Source organism: Pyrus communis, chromosome 12, assembly GCF_963583255.1.
Source record: "Pyrus communis chromosome 12, drPyrComm1.1, whole genome shotgun sequence".
NCBI lineage: Eukaryota > Viridiplantae > Streptophyta > Magnoliopsida > Rosales > Rosaceae > Pyrus > Pyrus communis.
This window is the reverse complement of record NC_084814.1, coordinates 14,077,920-14,092,640: the sequence shown is the minus strand read 5'-3', so window position 1 is coordinate 14,092,640 and position 14,721 is coordinate 14,077,920. Positions and strand designations below refer to the sequence as shown.

General features: G+C 39.3%; 2 protein-coding genes across 2 annotated transcripts; both read left to right on the top strand.

Annotated features, from left to right (window-relative positions):
* The first annotated feature begins 3,215 nt into the window (after positions 1-3,215).
* Positions 3,216-7,974, top strand: LOC137710821 (plant UBX domain-containing protein 8-like). Its single transcript, XM_068449957.1, has 11 exons — positions 3,216-3,411; positions 4,419-4,489; positions 4,595-5,183; positions 5,282-5,362; positions 5,436-5,551; positions 5,628-5,835; positions 5,952-6,140; positions 6,219-6,350; positions 7,217-7,360; positions 7,443-7,499; positions 7,669-7,974. Exons 1-11 carry the CDS (start codon positions 3,328-3,330, stop codon positions 7,774-7,776), a joined length of 1,779 nt encoding a protein of 592 aa, XP_068306058.1. The 5' UTR covers positions 3,216-3,327; the 3' UTR covers positions 7,777-7,974.
* A 2,966-nt stretch (positions 7,975-10,940) lies between these two features.
* Positions 10,941-14,014, top strand: LOC137711550 (scarecrow-like protein 28). The gene has a single exon (XM_068450800.1). The coding sequence runs from the start codon at positions 11,601-11,603 to the stop codon at positions 13,635-13,637; it is 2,037 nt and encodes a 678-aa protein (XP_068306901.1). The 5' UTR covers positions 10,941-11,600; the 3' UTR covers positions 13,638-14,014.
* Positions 14,015-14,721: the final 707 nt, after the last annotated feature.

The window sequence follows — 14,721 nt, the reverse complement described above, 5'->3', positions numbered from 1 at the left end:
ACTCACTAGCCAACTGCATTCAGATTACACCACAATTTCAAAAACCCATATACCCCCAACAATCTCTACACACGATCTAGAAGGAAAAATAACCTAGAAATTACAGAACGATGAAGAGAAAAAAAAATTGAGAATGATTGTAGAAGCACTAACAAACTTAATGGAAGAGAAATAAAACTAGAAGATGACAAAATCGAATGACAATGGAACCACTAGAATCCATGGCGTGAGCCTAGTGGCTCTGATACCATTTAACTACTTTGAGAAAGAATCAAAGAACATTAAAGAATTGAGAAAGATTGAAGAACTAGAGAGAGAAACTTTAGAGAGAGAAATGAAACTTCTGTATATTTGAGGAAAAATGACAATTGATTACATTTGTAAGTTGAAGTACATTATATACTGAACAATAACCACAAAGTAACTAATTAACCAACTAACAATTCATTTAACCACCTAACAAACATTTTAACAACTTAGGGTGATGTGGCATTGGTTACACAATAACCATGATCAAGAGACATCTGTCTTCAATAGGTGGAGTCCTGGCGACTCCACTAGATTACGATACTTGTTCCACAAGACACACGATTTGATCCAGATATGGACATAATCAGATTCTTTAAGTCTTGGAGTTCTTACAATCTAGAAATTGGTGTGCGTTGCAAATAATCATAAGTCCTAAGATGATGCAATATCTATTTCTAGACATCCTCTAGGATTCTTTCGGCTTAGAGTAAGGATTATATTCTAAAAAGGTCTCTCTCTCTCTCTCTCTCCACAGTATAAGTACACTCATCTAGGGTTTATCTCTGGTAATGCAATCTAAACATTTGAACTCTCATATCCACTACTTGAGTCTAAAACTATTCACTGACTTGACTGTTAAGACCTTTGTTCGGCACACCCCAGGTCCTAGGCTTACTCACGGTTGTTTACTGTTTTGTAGGTAGCCGAGTTCGAGCACTTTCTCCACACATAACGGTGCGCGTATTTGGTTCCAACAATTGGTGCTTTCATTGAGTATTTAACTTTTATTCCTCTTGGCCAAATTATTCTACCAACTGACATGTCTGAAATCTCGATTAATGACAATGGCCTAATGATCCTCCAAGACGACGTAAACCAAGGATATGACGAGGCCACCGTCATGGATTACATGTGGGAAGACGGCATGGAAATTTGTTCATCCCTAGAAAGCGTCCAGCGAAGCCCACTGATCATAGAATCTGCAAGACTCGCCAACATGTAAATGCACATTGAGGACCTAAAAGAAGCCGTTTCTTGCTTCAAAGAATTAGCAACCTAAAAGACAGAAGTAATCGATTTGACCTCCAAAGAACCACCTCAGCGCCCTGCCCCTGATGAGTACTGTAAGAAGTCCAGAAGGCTTTAGGGTCTCCACCCTGTCCCATGCATAGGAAAAGAAGCATTCTCTAGAGTAAATTGCATATATAGTGAGCAAGAATATTTGGGGAACACCTGAAAAGGAAGAACAGTGGCTTGCAAGAACAAGAATAGTGGCCTCCATCAACAAACCACTAACCATAGATTCCAACATCCCCATGTTCTGCGATCGAGATCTAGAAGATTTTTACTCGCCTCACGATGATGCCTCCATCATCAAAGTGCAAATCTCCAACACTCTAGTAAGTCGGGTCCTAGTCGACAACTTACATATTGGCTACCGAAATTTTAAAACACAGCTTGCAATGTTCTATACCAAACCAAAGAACCATCATTCTCCTTTAACTCTGTTTTGTTTTTGTCATGGTATGAACAACATAAACAAAGTTTGGAATCTCAATCATTCGAATATAAAATTTTAGAAACACAACTAACATATTAAGAAATTCAAAGTAGTACTGAGAACATATCAATGCGTAACTTTTTTTTTTATATATAATTTATATTTATTAAAATAAAATTATTAATTCACGTGAATGTACAATACTTGATGAGACAAGTATAAATTATAGTATGTTTATATGATATATGAACACCAAATCTTCTCAAATAAATAGAGTTTTAGTACAATTGGACGTAGTGTTTTATCTGTTTGTTTTGACAAATGATGTGATAATTATATTAAATATATGTAAATTACGAGAATAGGGCTTTAAACTCAGTGTTAAGAGTAAAATACACTCCTCTAGCCAACTTCACCTGCAATATAACTTACAACCAAAGCTAAGTCTTTCACAAATAGCTGTGAGAGCCATGTTTTATAAGAATCATTGAGCTAAAATTTTTTGACGTACCGTATGAGTTTGACTCAAAATTTCTGACCCACTGATTACGAGCTTTTGAGATTTCAAATCTTCTTCTCATTATCTTTTTTCTTTTCCAAAAGAAGTGAGCCTAATGCCTAGTATGCAAATTTACTATTAAACCCAAGTTGATGTGTCCTTTATAGCCTGCTTAGACAAGAAGTTATCTGGGTGTGCTTGTGCAATGTGTCAAGTGTCAACAAGTTATCCGGGTGCACTTGTGCGATGTGTCTCCGATGCTTTTTGCCCTTCAAGACGGAGACGTGGGAGACTAGAGAAGAACGGCCGAAAAGCACTTTCACCATTTAAACTTTTTTATTTGGCTATTTTTTTTTTTTTAGTTTAAATACAACGACATATGCAAGAAATCAGACTAAGATACACATTGAACGAGTTAGAATAATTAAGACGAATCATACTACTTAAATCAACTTTTATAGTCGACTTCTATTATTACTTTCTTCCATATTCTTAATGGTGGTTTGGTTACACCTACAACCGAAATGGAACCCGAAGTCTCAACAAGAATTCAATTAATTTAACCCCCATTATTTATAATTTTTTCGTAACCATTGTTGCTCACACGAATCGAACTTAGTATCTTTAATTTACAAGTAAAGCGAAATATTACTGAATCTTAATACTAAAGTTTTTGACAATGTACTACGATTTAGTATTATTCCTCTTCAATTATAAGTAAGAGGTATTAGGTGTGATTCTCGTCAAAGGCGAATTTGAATCATATTATTGTTAGCCCATTGTGAGGCTAACCTCACCCTCATTCCCCTAGCGTAGATAATATCGTTAATTCAAGATTATTTATTTATGTATTTATTTATTTTTAATCCCAAACAAACTGTATTCCAAACACGGCCTTAGTTCCCCCTCTACATATGTATATGTATACACATAAACACAGAGAGAACACAGCCCATATTTTCCACACATAAATATCTCTTACTAATTTTACTACCAACTCTCCGGAACAAAATTCAGAAATCATAAAAACCAGCAAACACTGGGAATCGGAGCTCCAAAAATTGCTTGAAGTTCTTCCATGGCGAGGCCTAATCAGGAAGCAATCGAGACCTTTATCAACATCACGGGCGCTTCCGAAACCATCGCCGTGCAAAAGCTCGAGGTAACTCTTCAACTCCCAATTCAATTCTGAGCTTTAAATCCGAATCGCGGAATTAGTTCTCGTTTTCTAGGGTAATGTTGCTATTAGGGTTTTTGTTGCATTGGGTTGTGAATTTTAATTGGGAATTTTGAGTTGGAGAGCATTTGGATTGATGCTTATTTAGAATATTTGAAATTTGGATGTGGACTATAGTTCGTTGAGATAAAGTGTGTATTAATTGGATTGTTATTTGATTGTATTATTCATCAGCTAACTACTCTTTGCTAAAGTTATTGAAAAATTATAGTTAAATGGTGGGCTCTTGATTATGGAAATCTGAAGTAGAAACGGAGTTACTTGCGCTGCTCGATTGATCACGAAAGAAATTGAAGATTGTTTTTTAGGGTTGTGAATGGACAGCGGGTAGAGGATAGATGGTTGTTTTAGCATAGTGAGATTACCATTGTACGGTTAGAGGATTATGCTTTTAGTTTTCTCTTTGATCAGTTAAATGCTAGAAATATGGGTATTAGAGGTGGTGAACGGTTGGTTAGACGTTGGATTATTTGAAGTTAGAGGGTTTGTGAATGTACTGGTACCTGCACAACTTTTTGGGTGTTGAATAGTCGGTTCAACTGTATCTGATTACAGCCATTGATAAGTTGGTACCGTGACTATAGATGCTGAATGTATCTGGTTGTATCTATGCTGCAACTGTTTTTTTCTTGGAGTTGGATGCCTCAATGCTTTGTAGTTAGAAAGACAACTTACTTCAGCTCCATCTAATACAAGTTATACAACCTTCATATGAACTATGGTTGTTTCTTTCCCAATTACTATTACAAGCAAACTATTTAACTTATATTTGAGTAGGTTTATGTTTTAGTCTCTTGGATTTTTGAGGAAGCTCTTTCCTGTTTGACTTATTAGACAACTAAGTCGAAAATGAATAAAATAAATAAATTCTTTAGCATGTTGGTCTATTTATTATTTCTTATAGATCTTCTGTTGTATTTGCGTGCAATTAGGAGCATGGTGGCGATCTCAATGCAGCTGCGAATGCGTACTTTACTGAAGGAGATAGAAGCACATCGGTGAAGTATGCTTTCATTTTCTGTTGCTCATTATTAAATATTTAGTATGACATATCATCAACTATTGGACGTTGCCTCCAGCTCTAACATTTATGCCTTTTCACATCCAGTGTGCATGATACACCTGTTTCAGCTCAAGATGATTTTATGGATATCGATGATCCAGTTCCAGTTGGACCTCGGAGAGATCCTCTATCACTTCTATCTGCAACCGGTGATATAAATCCATTTTCTAGTCTTAATCCACACTTTGGTAGAACCATATTTGATAGTAGTACAGATTTTACAAACCGTACTCCATTTGTTACTCATCCAAGAGAGGTGAGGGAGATCCCCATTGAAGTCAAAGATGGCGATCAGCCATCTGGCCATTCTGGCCATGATCCTATCATTGATGATGTCACTGGAACAGAGCAGGGATATGGCCCAGGTATCCCTGAGACTGTTATAATCGATGAGGAAGATGATGATGATATTCCAGCTGCCCCAACTGTTCAGGCTGGTCAAAGGAGTGGACCGCAAGATATGTCTTCAGGTGATGGATCTCATCACCCAAATTTTGGACTTAGTGCTCCTCGATTTGATGATTCGCAGGATTATAGCAATGATATTGAAGAAGAAATGATTCAAGCTGCAATTGAGGCTTCAAAACGCGAAGTTGAAGAAAACCAACCAAATCAACAGTTTGGTGCTTCAAGTGTATGTGCCATAGCCTACAGCTGTTGGGTTGGACCTTGTGTTCATGGTTTATATACTAAGTGATTGTCTTTGTATTGCTTCTCTTCTTGATGCCCCAGTTTGATGATAATGGGCCTCAGCAAAGGCCGCCTCAGCTAGAGGATCCTGAACTTGCACATGCAGTTTCATTGTCACTGAAGGTTTGCTTTCCTTTTTTGTTTTATTTTCCTTATTGGTATCCATATTATGTTTTTTAACATGAACTGAGTCCAGAAAGCAGAGCAAGAGAAAACATTGCGTGGCCAGGAGGAAAATGTTGGCCCATCAGAAACAGTACCTTCTAAGGAAGCTGAGGTGGAGCTGGGAAAGTTAGCAGCATTCAATGGAAGGTATATTTCTTGTGTTTCTATTTGCTATTGAAGTGTTATAACATTATATATGATGAGGGTGGTTTAAGTGTATTAGGTTGGAGGCAGGAAGCTCATCCATCCAAGAAGAAACTGAAGATGTGGAGGAGCAGCCTCTTGTCAGACATAGGTCCATGCGCATGTCTTCTGGCGATGTGGCGACTGCAAAAGAAGTTGGAGCTGATGAGGATAACTCACCTTCAAGTCCTGGAGAGCAGGATATGGGTAGTCATCCTAGGCACAGTGAGAGCGTCTTCCCTTCTGAGGTATCTTCTTCTTTATGATATTATAATTTCTGATGAGTGTTTGAAATTGTTGTTAATTGATCACGTTGATAAATGTTTACACCAAGTAAAACTGGACCTTGTTTTTATAATTGAAGTGGGGAGGCATTTCTTCAGAGGAGCATGACGAAGCAGTGATGCTTGAGGCTGCAATGTTTGGTGGAATTCCTGAAGGGACCGGATATCGCCTTCCCTATGCTATGCGGCCTGACAGTTCGTATGTCTGGCCATCACCTCATCCTCCTTCACCCTCTCTTACAGCGCAGCGGTTGATACGTGAACAACAGGTTTAAATACTGGAAATAACGTCTGAAAGTTGGCCACCAAAAGTGGTTTGATTGGTTGTACTAACTTGATACATGCAGGACGATGAATATCTTGCATCACTTCAAGCTGACAGAGAAAAAGAATTGAAGGCTATTGAGGAAGCTGAAGCTCGTCGTGAAGAAGACAGACTAAAAGAGGAAGAATCGAGGAGGAAAATCGAGGAGGAGAAGGTACTTTATCTACATATGCACACATGCTTTATTACTTTTAGATTATTTGATGTTGGTTATGTTACTCTCTGTCCTTTTCTCCTCATATACCACTCTTGCAAAGATCGTTCATTGGCTTTTTTCCTTTTAAAGAGGACTTTTTTCTCTATTAATTTATTTAGTGAGTTTTCTAAAAAGTGGCTCTACTCCATATGCGCATCCCACCCTTTCACTTGAACATTTTTTCCCATCCTATTTTTCTTTTATTTTCAATTTTTCTCAAAATTTGAAAAGTTCACTGCCCTTTTTGTTATTTTCATTCTTCATTTTTTAAATTGAAAAAGATAAGAAGTGGGAATTTTAAAATGAATGAGTTTTTTTAAATTTAGGATGGGAATGAATGGAGCCACTTCTCTATAAATAGTTGTAGGTGTCGTTTTGCCAATAAAATTACGAACTTTTTGACATTTGAGATGGAAAATGACTTGGTAGTTTCTACTCCAATGAATTATATAGTATTCTGTATTTTTAAGCCAGCCGGAGTTAGGAACTAAAGTTTATTATGGAGACTGAATCAAGAACTTAATGGACAATAATTAGTTTACTTTTATGTAAAAGAAGGCTATGAATTTAAGCATTTTGGAAATTCTGGTTTTCATCCGGGGATTTAGTGTCGGAGTTATTTTTGGTATGATTGACACTTTCTGCTCAGATGGTGTTACAATTCCCAAATGTGGTGGGCAATTAGTACTTTCATTTGAAAAATTTGCATTCACTGCGTATGTTTGTGTATACTGACACTGAGACATAATTGTACAACTCATTTTTTAGTGAGTTCTACTTTCAGAGTTGCTAATATCTTCATTCTCTATGAGCCTTCCTTGCAGGAATTGGAGAGGCAATTAGCAGCAAAAGAAGCTACTCTCCCTCAAGAACCAGCATCAGATGATGAGAATGCTGTAACCCTTCTGGTGCGAATGCCAGATGGCAGCCGCCACGGCCGTCGATTTCTCAGGACAGACAAGCTGCAGGTAATTGTTGTGAATGTACATGTCTTTAACTGAGTTAACTCTTTGCCCATCCTCCTTGCTAAACAAGAGTGACTGTTTGCAGTCTTTTTTCGACTTTATTGACATTGGCAGAAGGGTCAAACCCGGCTCTTACAGAGTGGTGAGTAAAGTTTACAATTTATTCAATACCCATTTAACTTTCAGTGATTCCATGTTGTCAATCTTTGCAAATTGTTATACTGATTTAATTGTTTTCATGGAGAAAATAGAACAAAACTGCGTACGAATGCTATGAATCCTAAACATCTTGAGGTGTTAATTGTAAACAGGTGAGGCCATTCCCCAGGCGTGCTTTTAGCGAAGGAGAAAGTGCATTGACGCTGAATGAACTTGGACTTACCAGCAAACAAGAGGCTTTGTTTTTGGAGTCGATATAGCAGCTGGCTCTAAAATGTAGAAAGGTAGAACACAGTTTTACTTTGTACGCATATATTGTTGAATGAAATCCTGGTTTTCAATTGGTTTTTGGGGGATGTTTGGATGAAATGCTTCATACATGGATTTGAGGACATGGGCAGAATCAAATTTAAATGCAGAATAATTAAGGTCATTTTATGTTTCCATCAGTACCACTATAGTTAACGATTTTCTATATCTGTGGTACTACATTGGATTGAACTTCAATCCTGTGCGTTCGGAATTTTCAAACATGTGTTCTGATGTCGTTTTCTTATTACTACCGCTATTTTGCATGATTTTTCCTTGTGTTTGTTCATCTTGTGGCTTTAAGATGTGGGAGAATTGATCATAAGATGTGAAACGGCTACTGCTTATGGACACGATTTCCGACCACCCATCACTCAACATCGGCATTAGGTCGGATCAAACACTAGTTGGCTCCGTAAACGTAGAACGTACATTTTCGGTACTTGCAAATCAAAGATGTCAATAACTAATCAAAATATACCAAAAATTTATGTTGCGTCTGAGTATCCCAAGTTTTTTAACCATTGAGTCTTAGTCTTTTGTGTGTTAGGATCAAAGATCAAACAGTTAAAATGTTTGGAGTATCGGATACTTTGGAGAATCATAAAAATCATTTTAAAATCTTTTCTGCTACCCCGGAGCCCTATAGAATTTTTTTTTTTGAAAATTTTGAAAAGAAGAGTTTTTATGCACATGTAAAATCATAATTTGACAAGGAGAATGAATGCTTATATGCAAGATCCGGATGGAACCTTTGGGTGTAGAGGCCGACCTATTGAACTGTTAAGGCTTCGTGAGGAGAGCAACTTTCACAATATGAGACGCCATAGGGGCGTTACACTTGTGTCATTGAAGTTTCTCCCCTTGGTTCCTTTTTTTGTTCCTCTTAAAAGGGGACTAGCTGATGGTTTCGCCACGGCAGTCCACCCTTCTAAGAGCCGAGAAGATTCACAGATGCATTTTAGCCTCATTCTAGCTACTATTGTGTGATTCACCAGCACCAATAATCGAACTCAGAACATACCGTGTGAAACATGGGCGTGGAATTTGAAGAATTGCTCTTTTATTTGGTTTGTTTTTATTTTTAACTCTGCATCCGAATACTCTAAAAAGCAGAAAGTGGAAAGTGAAAGGGGTAAACGGTAAAGTAATGGTGCTAAGAGACAGTACTTTTGGGTGTGGAGGAATATTATCATTTGTTTCCATTTCATCATCCCTCCTTCGCGGCAACTTCGTTTTGGTGATTCGTTTTTGGTGTTATCAATGATATACATTTTACAGCATCTCTACTACTTTAACAGTCTTTTTGCAGTTTCACTTTTTTCGTTTCAGATCAAGAGAGTTAGCAGAAATCATGACGTATTCGGTTAATTTCATCCAATTTGTAGCATTTGGGGATATTATTTTTTCAATATCAATCATGTGGCATGGTAAAAGCCAAACCAAACTGCCCCTCCTAGGCTTGTACCTTCTCTCTCCCCATCCCACCATATTAGGTTTTGGAACATTACACCTTTTATGTAAGAGCATCTTTATAAGTTGGTAGAAGACAATGGCGGAGCAATAAAATTGCCCTTTTTCTTTTTCATTTTAAACAATAATTGCATTTGTACAAATCCACCAGTTTGGAAGGAGGAAGGGTAAGGGCAATAACGATTATTATTCACAAATATATATATTTTAATTTTTAATGGTTTTTTTGTCTTATCCTTCATATGTCATTATCGTCGTAGATTTTTGCTAAGATTTTCGACCATTCATGTAGTGTCATGTGTCATTTTCCATTCGTAATACCCTATCCGATTTTTAGTAAGATTATCGACCATTCATATAGTGTCATGTGTCATTATCTAATCTTATGATCTCCTTATTTTTCTCCGTAAAAACGCTTCAAACCTTTAGATCTCTTCACACCAAGCCTCCTCCATCCTCCCTACTCATCTTAATTCACAGATTTTTATAAAACAAGGTTGTAACGATGAATAATAAATTACCTTCAAATTCAGCATTCTTATGCTAGATGTACATATGCTGGACAATCTTAATTTTTTTTTGGTTATGCATAACTTAATAATGCACTCACCCAATACGCTGTTTGTAAGTGAGACAACACATGAAGTTAACTACATAATTAAGTATAAACTAGACATTCAAAAGAGAAAGTTAAAATCAATTGTATGTGGGCACATGACTGAGGGGTTTTTATTCCTCGATGATACATCAAATGACGTAGGATCAAGTGTGCCACATGTTGGAAGTGAATTTGATCTAGAAAGAGAAGCTGGTCTTTGATGCATGTGAGCCCATTGTGGGTTTAAGTCACTCACATTTATGAGTAGAAATCAATAGTACATGAATGAGCAACTGCCGATAACACTTCTTATGTTGGAAGAAACCTCGAGTTCGAACTCCCGTCTGTCGATATTCTGCCATGTGTTTCAAAAACGAAAGCAAAAAAAGTACAAAGTGGAAGGTACACATGGCAGAAGCTTGATCACCACGTGTCAAAAATCTGCCTGGTCAGAGGGCCCATGAAAGAAGTTAAGGAAGTTAAAGCATACGTAATTAAGTTAAGTGGAAATTAAACAAAATCCAGAAAGCCCCAATGATGACTCTACCCGAACGGTCGAGTACAGTGCAGGCAAGCACAGGCACGTGCGCCCCACGTGTATATTAGCAGACTCCACGCATCCCCTACCAAAAACAAAAAAAAAAAAAAAAAAAAGACTAAACCCTATTTCCGTACACCAAACCCCCTCCCCCCAACGGTTATATTTCACCGACAACCCCCAACGGTCATATACCCCATCACTCTCTGCCGTCGGATCTCAATCCACGGCCCACAAATCCCAACTCCCCCCTCAGTCTTTTCCCAACACCGTTTTCACTCCTCCCTGCCCTCCGTTTTTTCACACAATTTACAAAATTGAATGAAAAATTCCATGATCGAGACAGTCGTGGAGATTGTCTATAGAGAGAGAGAGAGAGAGAGAGAGAGAGAGAGAATCAAAAGCCCTATTAGTATATTAGAACACAAGGGTTCTATGGTTTTTGGTTCTTTTGGGTAGAGAGAGAGAGAGAGAGAGAGAGAGAGAGAGAGAGAGAGAGAGAGAGTTGCTTGGATCTTCATCTTTTTCATGCATGCAAGCTTAAAGGGTTTCTGGGTTCTGCTTCTACTTCTGCTTCTGTTTCAGCCATGGTGGTGATCTCCATGGAGGATTCGAATGCTGGTCGGGGCCTGAAAGTTTCTCAGAGTTTGATCATCCGCCACTCTGTTTTTTTCTCCATGGTGATGCAAAATCACACCTTTTCTTCTTCCCAATGAGCTTCCTCTGAACGTTTCGGAATCCGATGATCTTGTTCTTCTTGTAGGAATTTATTAAAATTCTTTGATTCTTTTATTTGGGTTTGGGAATTTTTTTTAGCATAATCTGTTCTTTGTTGCATAAACAAAATACATATAGGAAAAACAACACTTGTACACAAACACCATTTGATTGATTTACTCACTCATCGGATTCCTATTTGTTGATTTTTTCACTCACTCACTCACTCACATAGTCTATCCCTCTAGATTTTCTCTTTTAATCTCACACATTCATTCAAACGTTCATACATTTTTCGAAAACCTGAAAAGAAGAAGAGATAGCTAGGGAGATCAAGAAAGAAATTGAAACAAAAAACATTGGGTGGCTGGATCTTTAGCTGCACAGAAGTTAACCAAAGATTTACAAAAAAGATATTGAAAAAAACAAAATTAGGAAGATCATAGAATATGTTGGCTGGTTGCTCTAGTTCCACATTGTTGTCACCAAGGCATAGACTGAGGAGTGAAGCAGCAGCCCAGTTACAAGTTTGCAGTTTCCAGCTACCATCAATGAGCACGCAGAGATTGGACTTACCATGCAGTTTTCCCCGCAAGGACACCTCAAGGTCGCAACCCATTAGGCCTGTGGGGCTTTCGGTTGAGAAATCGATCGATTCGAAGGCGGGGAGTTGTTCCCTGAAGCAGAGCATCCGGCTGCCTCCTCTGGCTACAACCGGTCCTGTGTCGGCAACGGCGGCGTTCGTGGAGGCTGGGAAGGAGAATCGTAATCAGTTTTGGAGGGAGAAGAAGATAGGGAAGAGGTTCGCGGAGCCGGTGGATGATGATGAGTCTTGCAGAAATAGGGCAAAGAGGAAAAGGGGTTGTGGGGATAATGGCGGTGGTTTGGGTTTAGGCCAATTGGGTGGTGGGAATTTTTGGTTTCAGCCTGGTTTCCAACTTCCTCCGCGGACGACTCAGCTTCCGTTTTCTCTGACATGTTCAGGGGATGACGAGAGGGTTTGTTATGTTCCGGGGGAGGCGATTTCGCAGCCTCTGCCATTGTCAAACAGTCCTTGGTTGGACTCAATTGTGACTGAGATCACTGACTTAGGTAAGAAGGATGGAGGTGGGGAGGATAGCCGTGGACTGGTGAGGGAAGCGTCAGCGGCGTCGAGTACTTCATCAGAGAGCCAGAGCTTGGCATTGAGGGTAAATGAGAGTGCCTCGGAACACGAAGCGGGCAACGGGACTAGGAATCCTTATGTCCCATATGGAGGAGCAGGGGTTGTGGCAGAGGAGGAGGAGGATGATGATGATGAGAGTGAAGCAGAGCATATAGGGTTTGAGCTTGTTAGCTTGCTTACAGCTTGTGTGGAGGCAATTGGGTTGAAGAACATTGCAGCGATCAACCATTTTATAGCTAAGTTGGGGGAGCTTGCTTCACCGAAAGGAAGTGCTATAAGTCGGCTTTCTGCTTATTACACTGAGGCATTATCTCTGAGAGTCACTAGGCTTTGGCCTCATGTGTTTCAGATCAACGCTCCTCGAGAGTTTGATCGAAGGGATGAGGACTCTGGGATTGCGGTAAGGCTTCTAAACCAGGTTAGCGCAATTCCAAAGTTTGTTCATTTCACTTCGAATGAGATACTACTGAGAGCTTTTGAAGGGAAGGACAGGGTTCACATCATAGATTTCGACATCAAGCAAGGGTTGCAGTGGCCTAGTTTGTTCCAGAGTTTGGCGTTGAGGACCAATCCTCCGAGCCATGTTAGGATCACGGGGATAGGGGAGTCGAAGCAAGAGCTCAACGAGACGGGAGATAGGCTTGCTGGATTTGCTGGGGCACTGAATCTGCCTTTCGAGTTTCACCCGGTTGTGGACAGGTTGGAGGATGTGAGGGTTTGGATGCTTCATGTCAAGGAGCATGAGAGTGTGGCTGTGAATTGTGTTTTCCAACTGCACAAAACACTTTATGACATGACAGGAGGAGCGCTGAGGGATTTCTTAGGACTCGTTCGAAGTACAAACCCGACAATAGTTCTTATGGCAGAGCAAGAGGCTGAGCACAATGAGGCTAGGCTGGAGACAAGAGTTTCCAACTCATTGAAGTACTACTCTGCCATATTTGACTCGATTGGTTCTAGCCTTCCCTTGGGGAGCCAGGCCAGGATCAAAGTAGAGGAAATGTTTGCGCGAGAGATTAGGAACATTGTTGCTTGTGAAGGAAGCGATAGGTTGGAGAGGCACGAGAGCTTTGAGAAGTGGAGAAAGTGGATGGAGCAAGGAGGGTTTCGATGCGCAGGGATAACGGAGAGGGAAATGCTTCAGAGCCAGTTTCTGTTAAAGATGTATGCCAGTGAGAGTTATGCCGTGAAGAAGCAAGAGCAAGACGGAGCAGCAGAGGCACTTACTCTAAGTTGGATGGATCAGCCTCTTTACACAGTCTCAGCATGGACAACAGTTGATGTAGCAGGCAGCTCGTCATCATTTTCTGAACCAAGTTAAATAGCCGCGGATTTTAGTTTCTTCTTCGTACACAATAGTCACTTTTGATTCCATTGTTGCATAGAGAAAATAGGGATACATAATTCTTTGTAGGTAGGGGAAATCTGTCATTAGCGTTCAATTCATTCATTCTTTTGTTGCAGATAAATTGTCGGTCGGATAGTGTCAGAATCATTTGTTTTGTAAGAATTACAGCAGTTGTAGGTTGACATTCGATTTCAATTCTTCGCGGTCCATGTTGTCGTTAGTATTCAGAGTCAATTCAATTTCTGTTTATTCTTTGATTTTTTATGTAATGTTGAAATTCTTTATTAAATCAGTCAAGTAAAGTCAAGTTATATTATCTGTTTGGTTGATCATTTGTTCTACTTTGTATTAATGGATCATTGAAATTTCCATTGTTACATATGATATGGCTCTTTTGCTCTCTCTCTCTCTCTCTCTCTGCATTGTTAGTCTGCAAATTCCATTGAGCAACAAGTAAGTAGCACATACTTAAGGAGTGAAGTGTCACGCATACAAAGAGTGATGAGTACAAAACAAAAAGCTAGAAAGCACCTTGTTTTGATGTGAAAATTTGGTAATAAGAATGGACAAGTGGCTCAATAAAACAATTGGATTGGGTTTTTCTTGCTTGAGCATGCATGGAGCTTTCACATCTGGTAGCGTAAATGTTTTCTTTGGTTTAAGTTTTAAGTCATCTTCAAATGTTACCATCAACATATTATTCGAGCACTTCACCCATTGATGGATGGCAAGAGCAAGGGCTTGAAAGATGCATTTTGACCCCAAAAATCACCTCTAACAGGCCAAATTAAAGAGGGCAAGTGGTGGACCATGTGATGCCTGCCCAAAAGCCCAAACAAGTAAAGCCCAGCCTTTCGCCAGAGGACAAGGTTGATTTCAGCGAGATGTCAACCACGTTTCCCTTTTTATTGTGTTTAGTGCGTGTAATACACTTGCATCTTAGGCGAGTGGGCCGACGACTTCTGAAGTTGTGGGCCCCACTGTTGCAACTCTAAAAGAAAGCATAATGGCTGCCTGACGTGGCACGATAAGAGTCGTTAATAGTCTGGACTGTTGG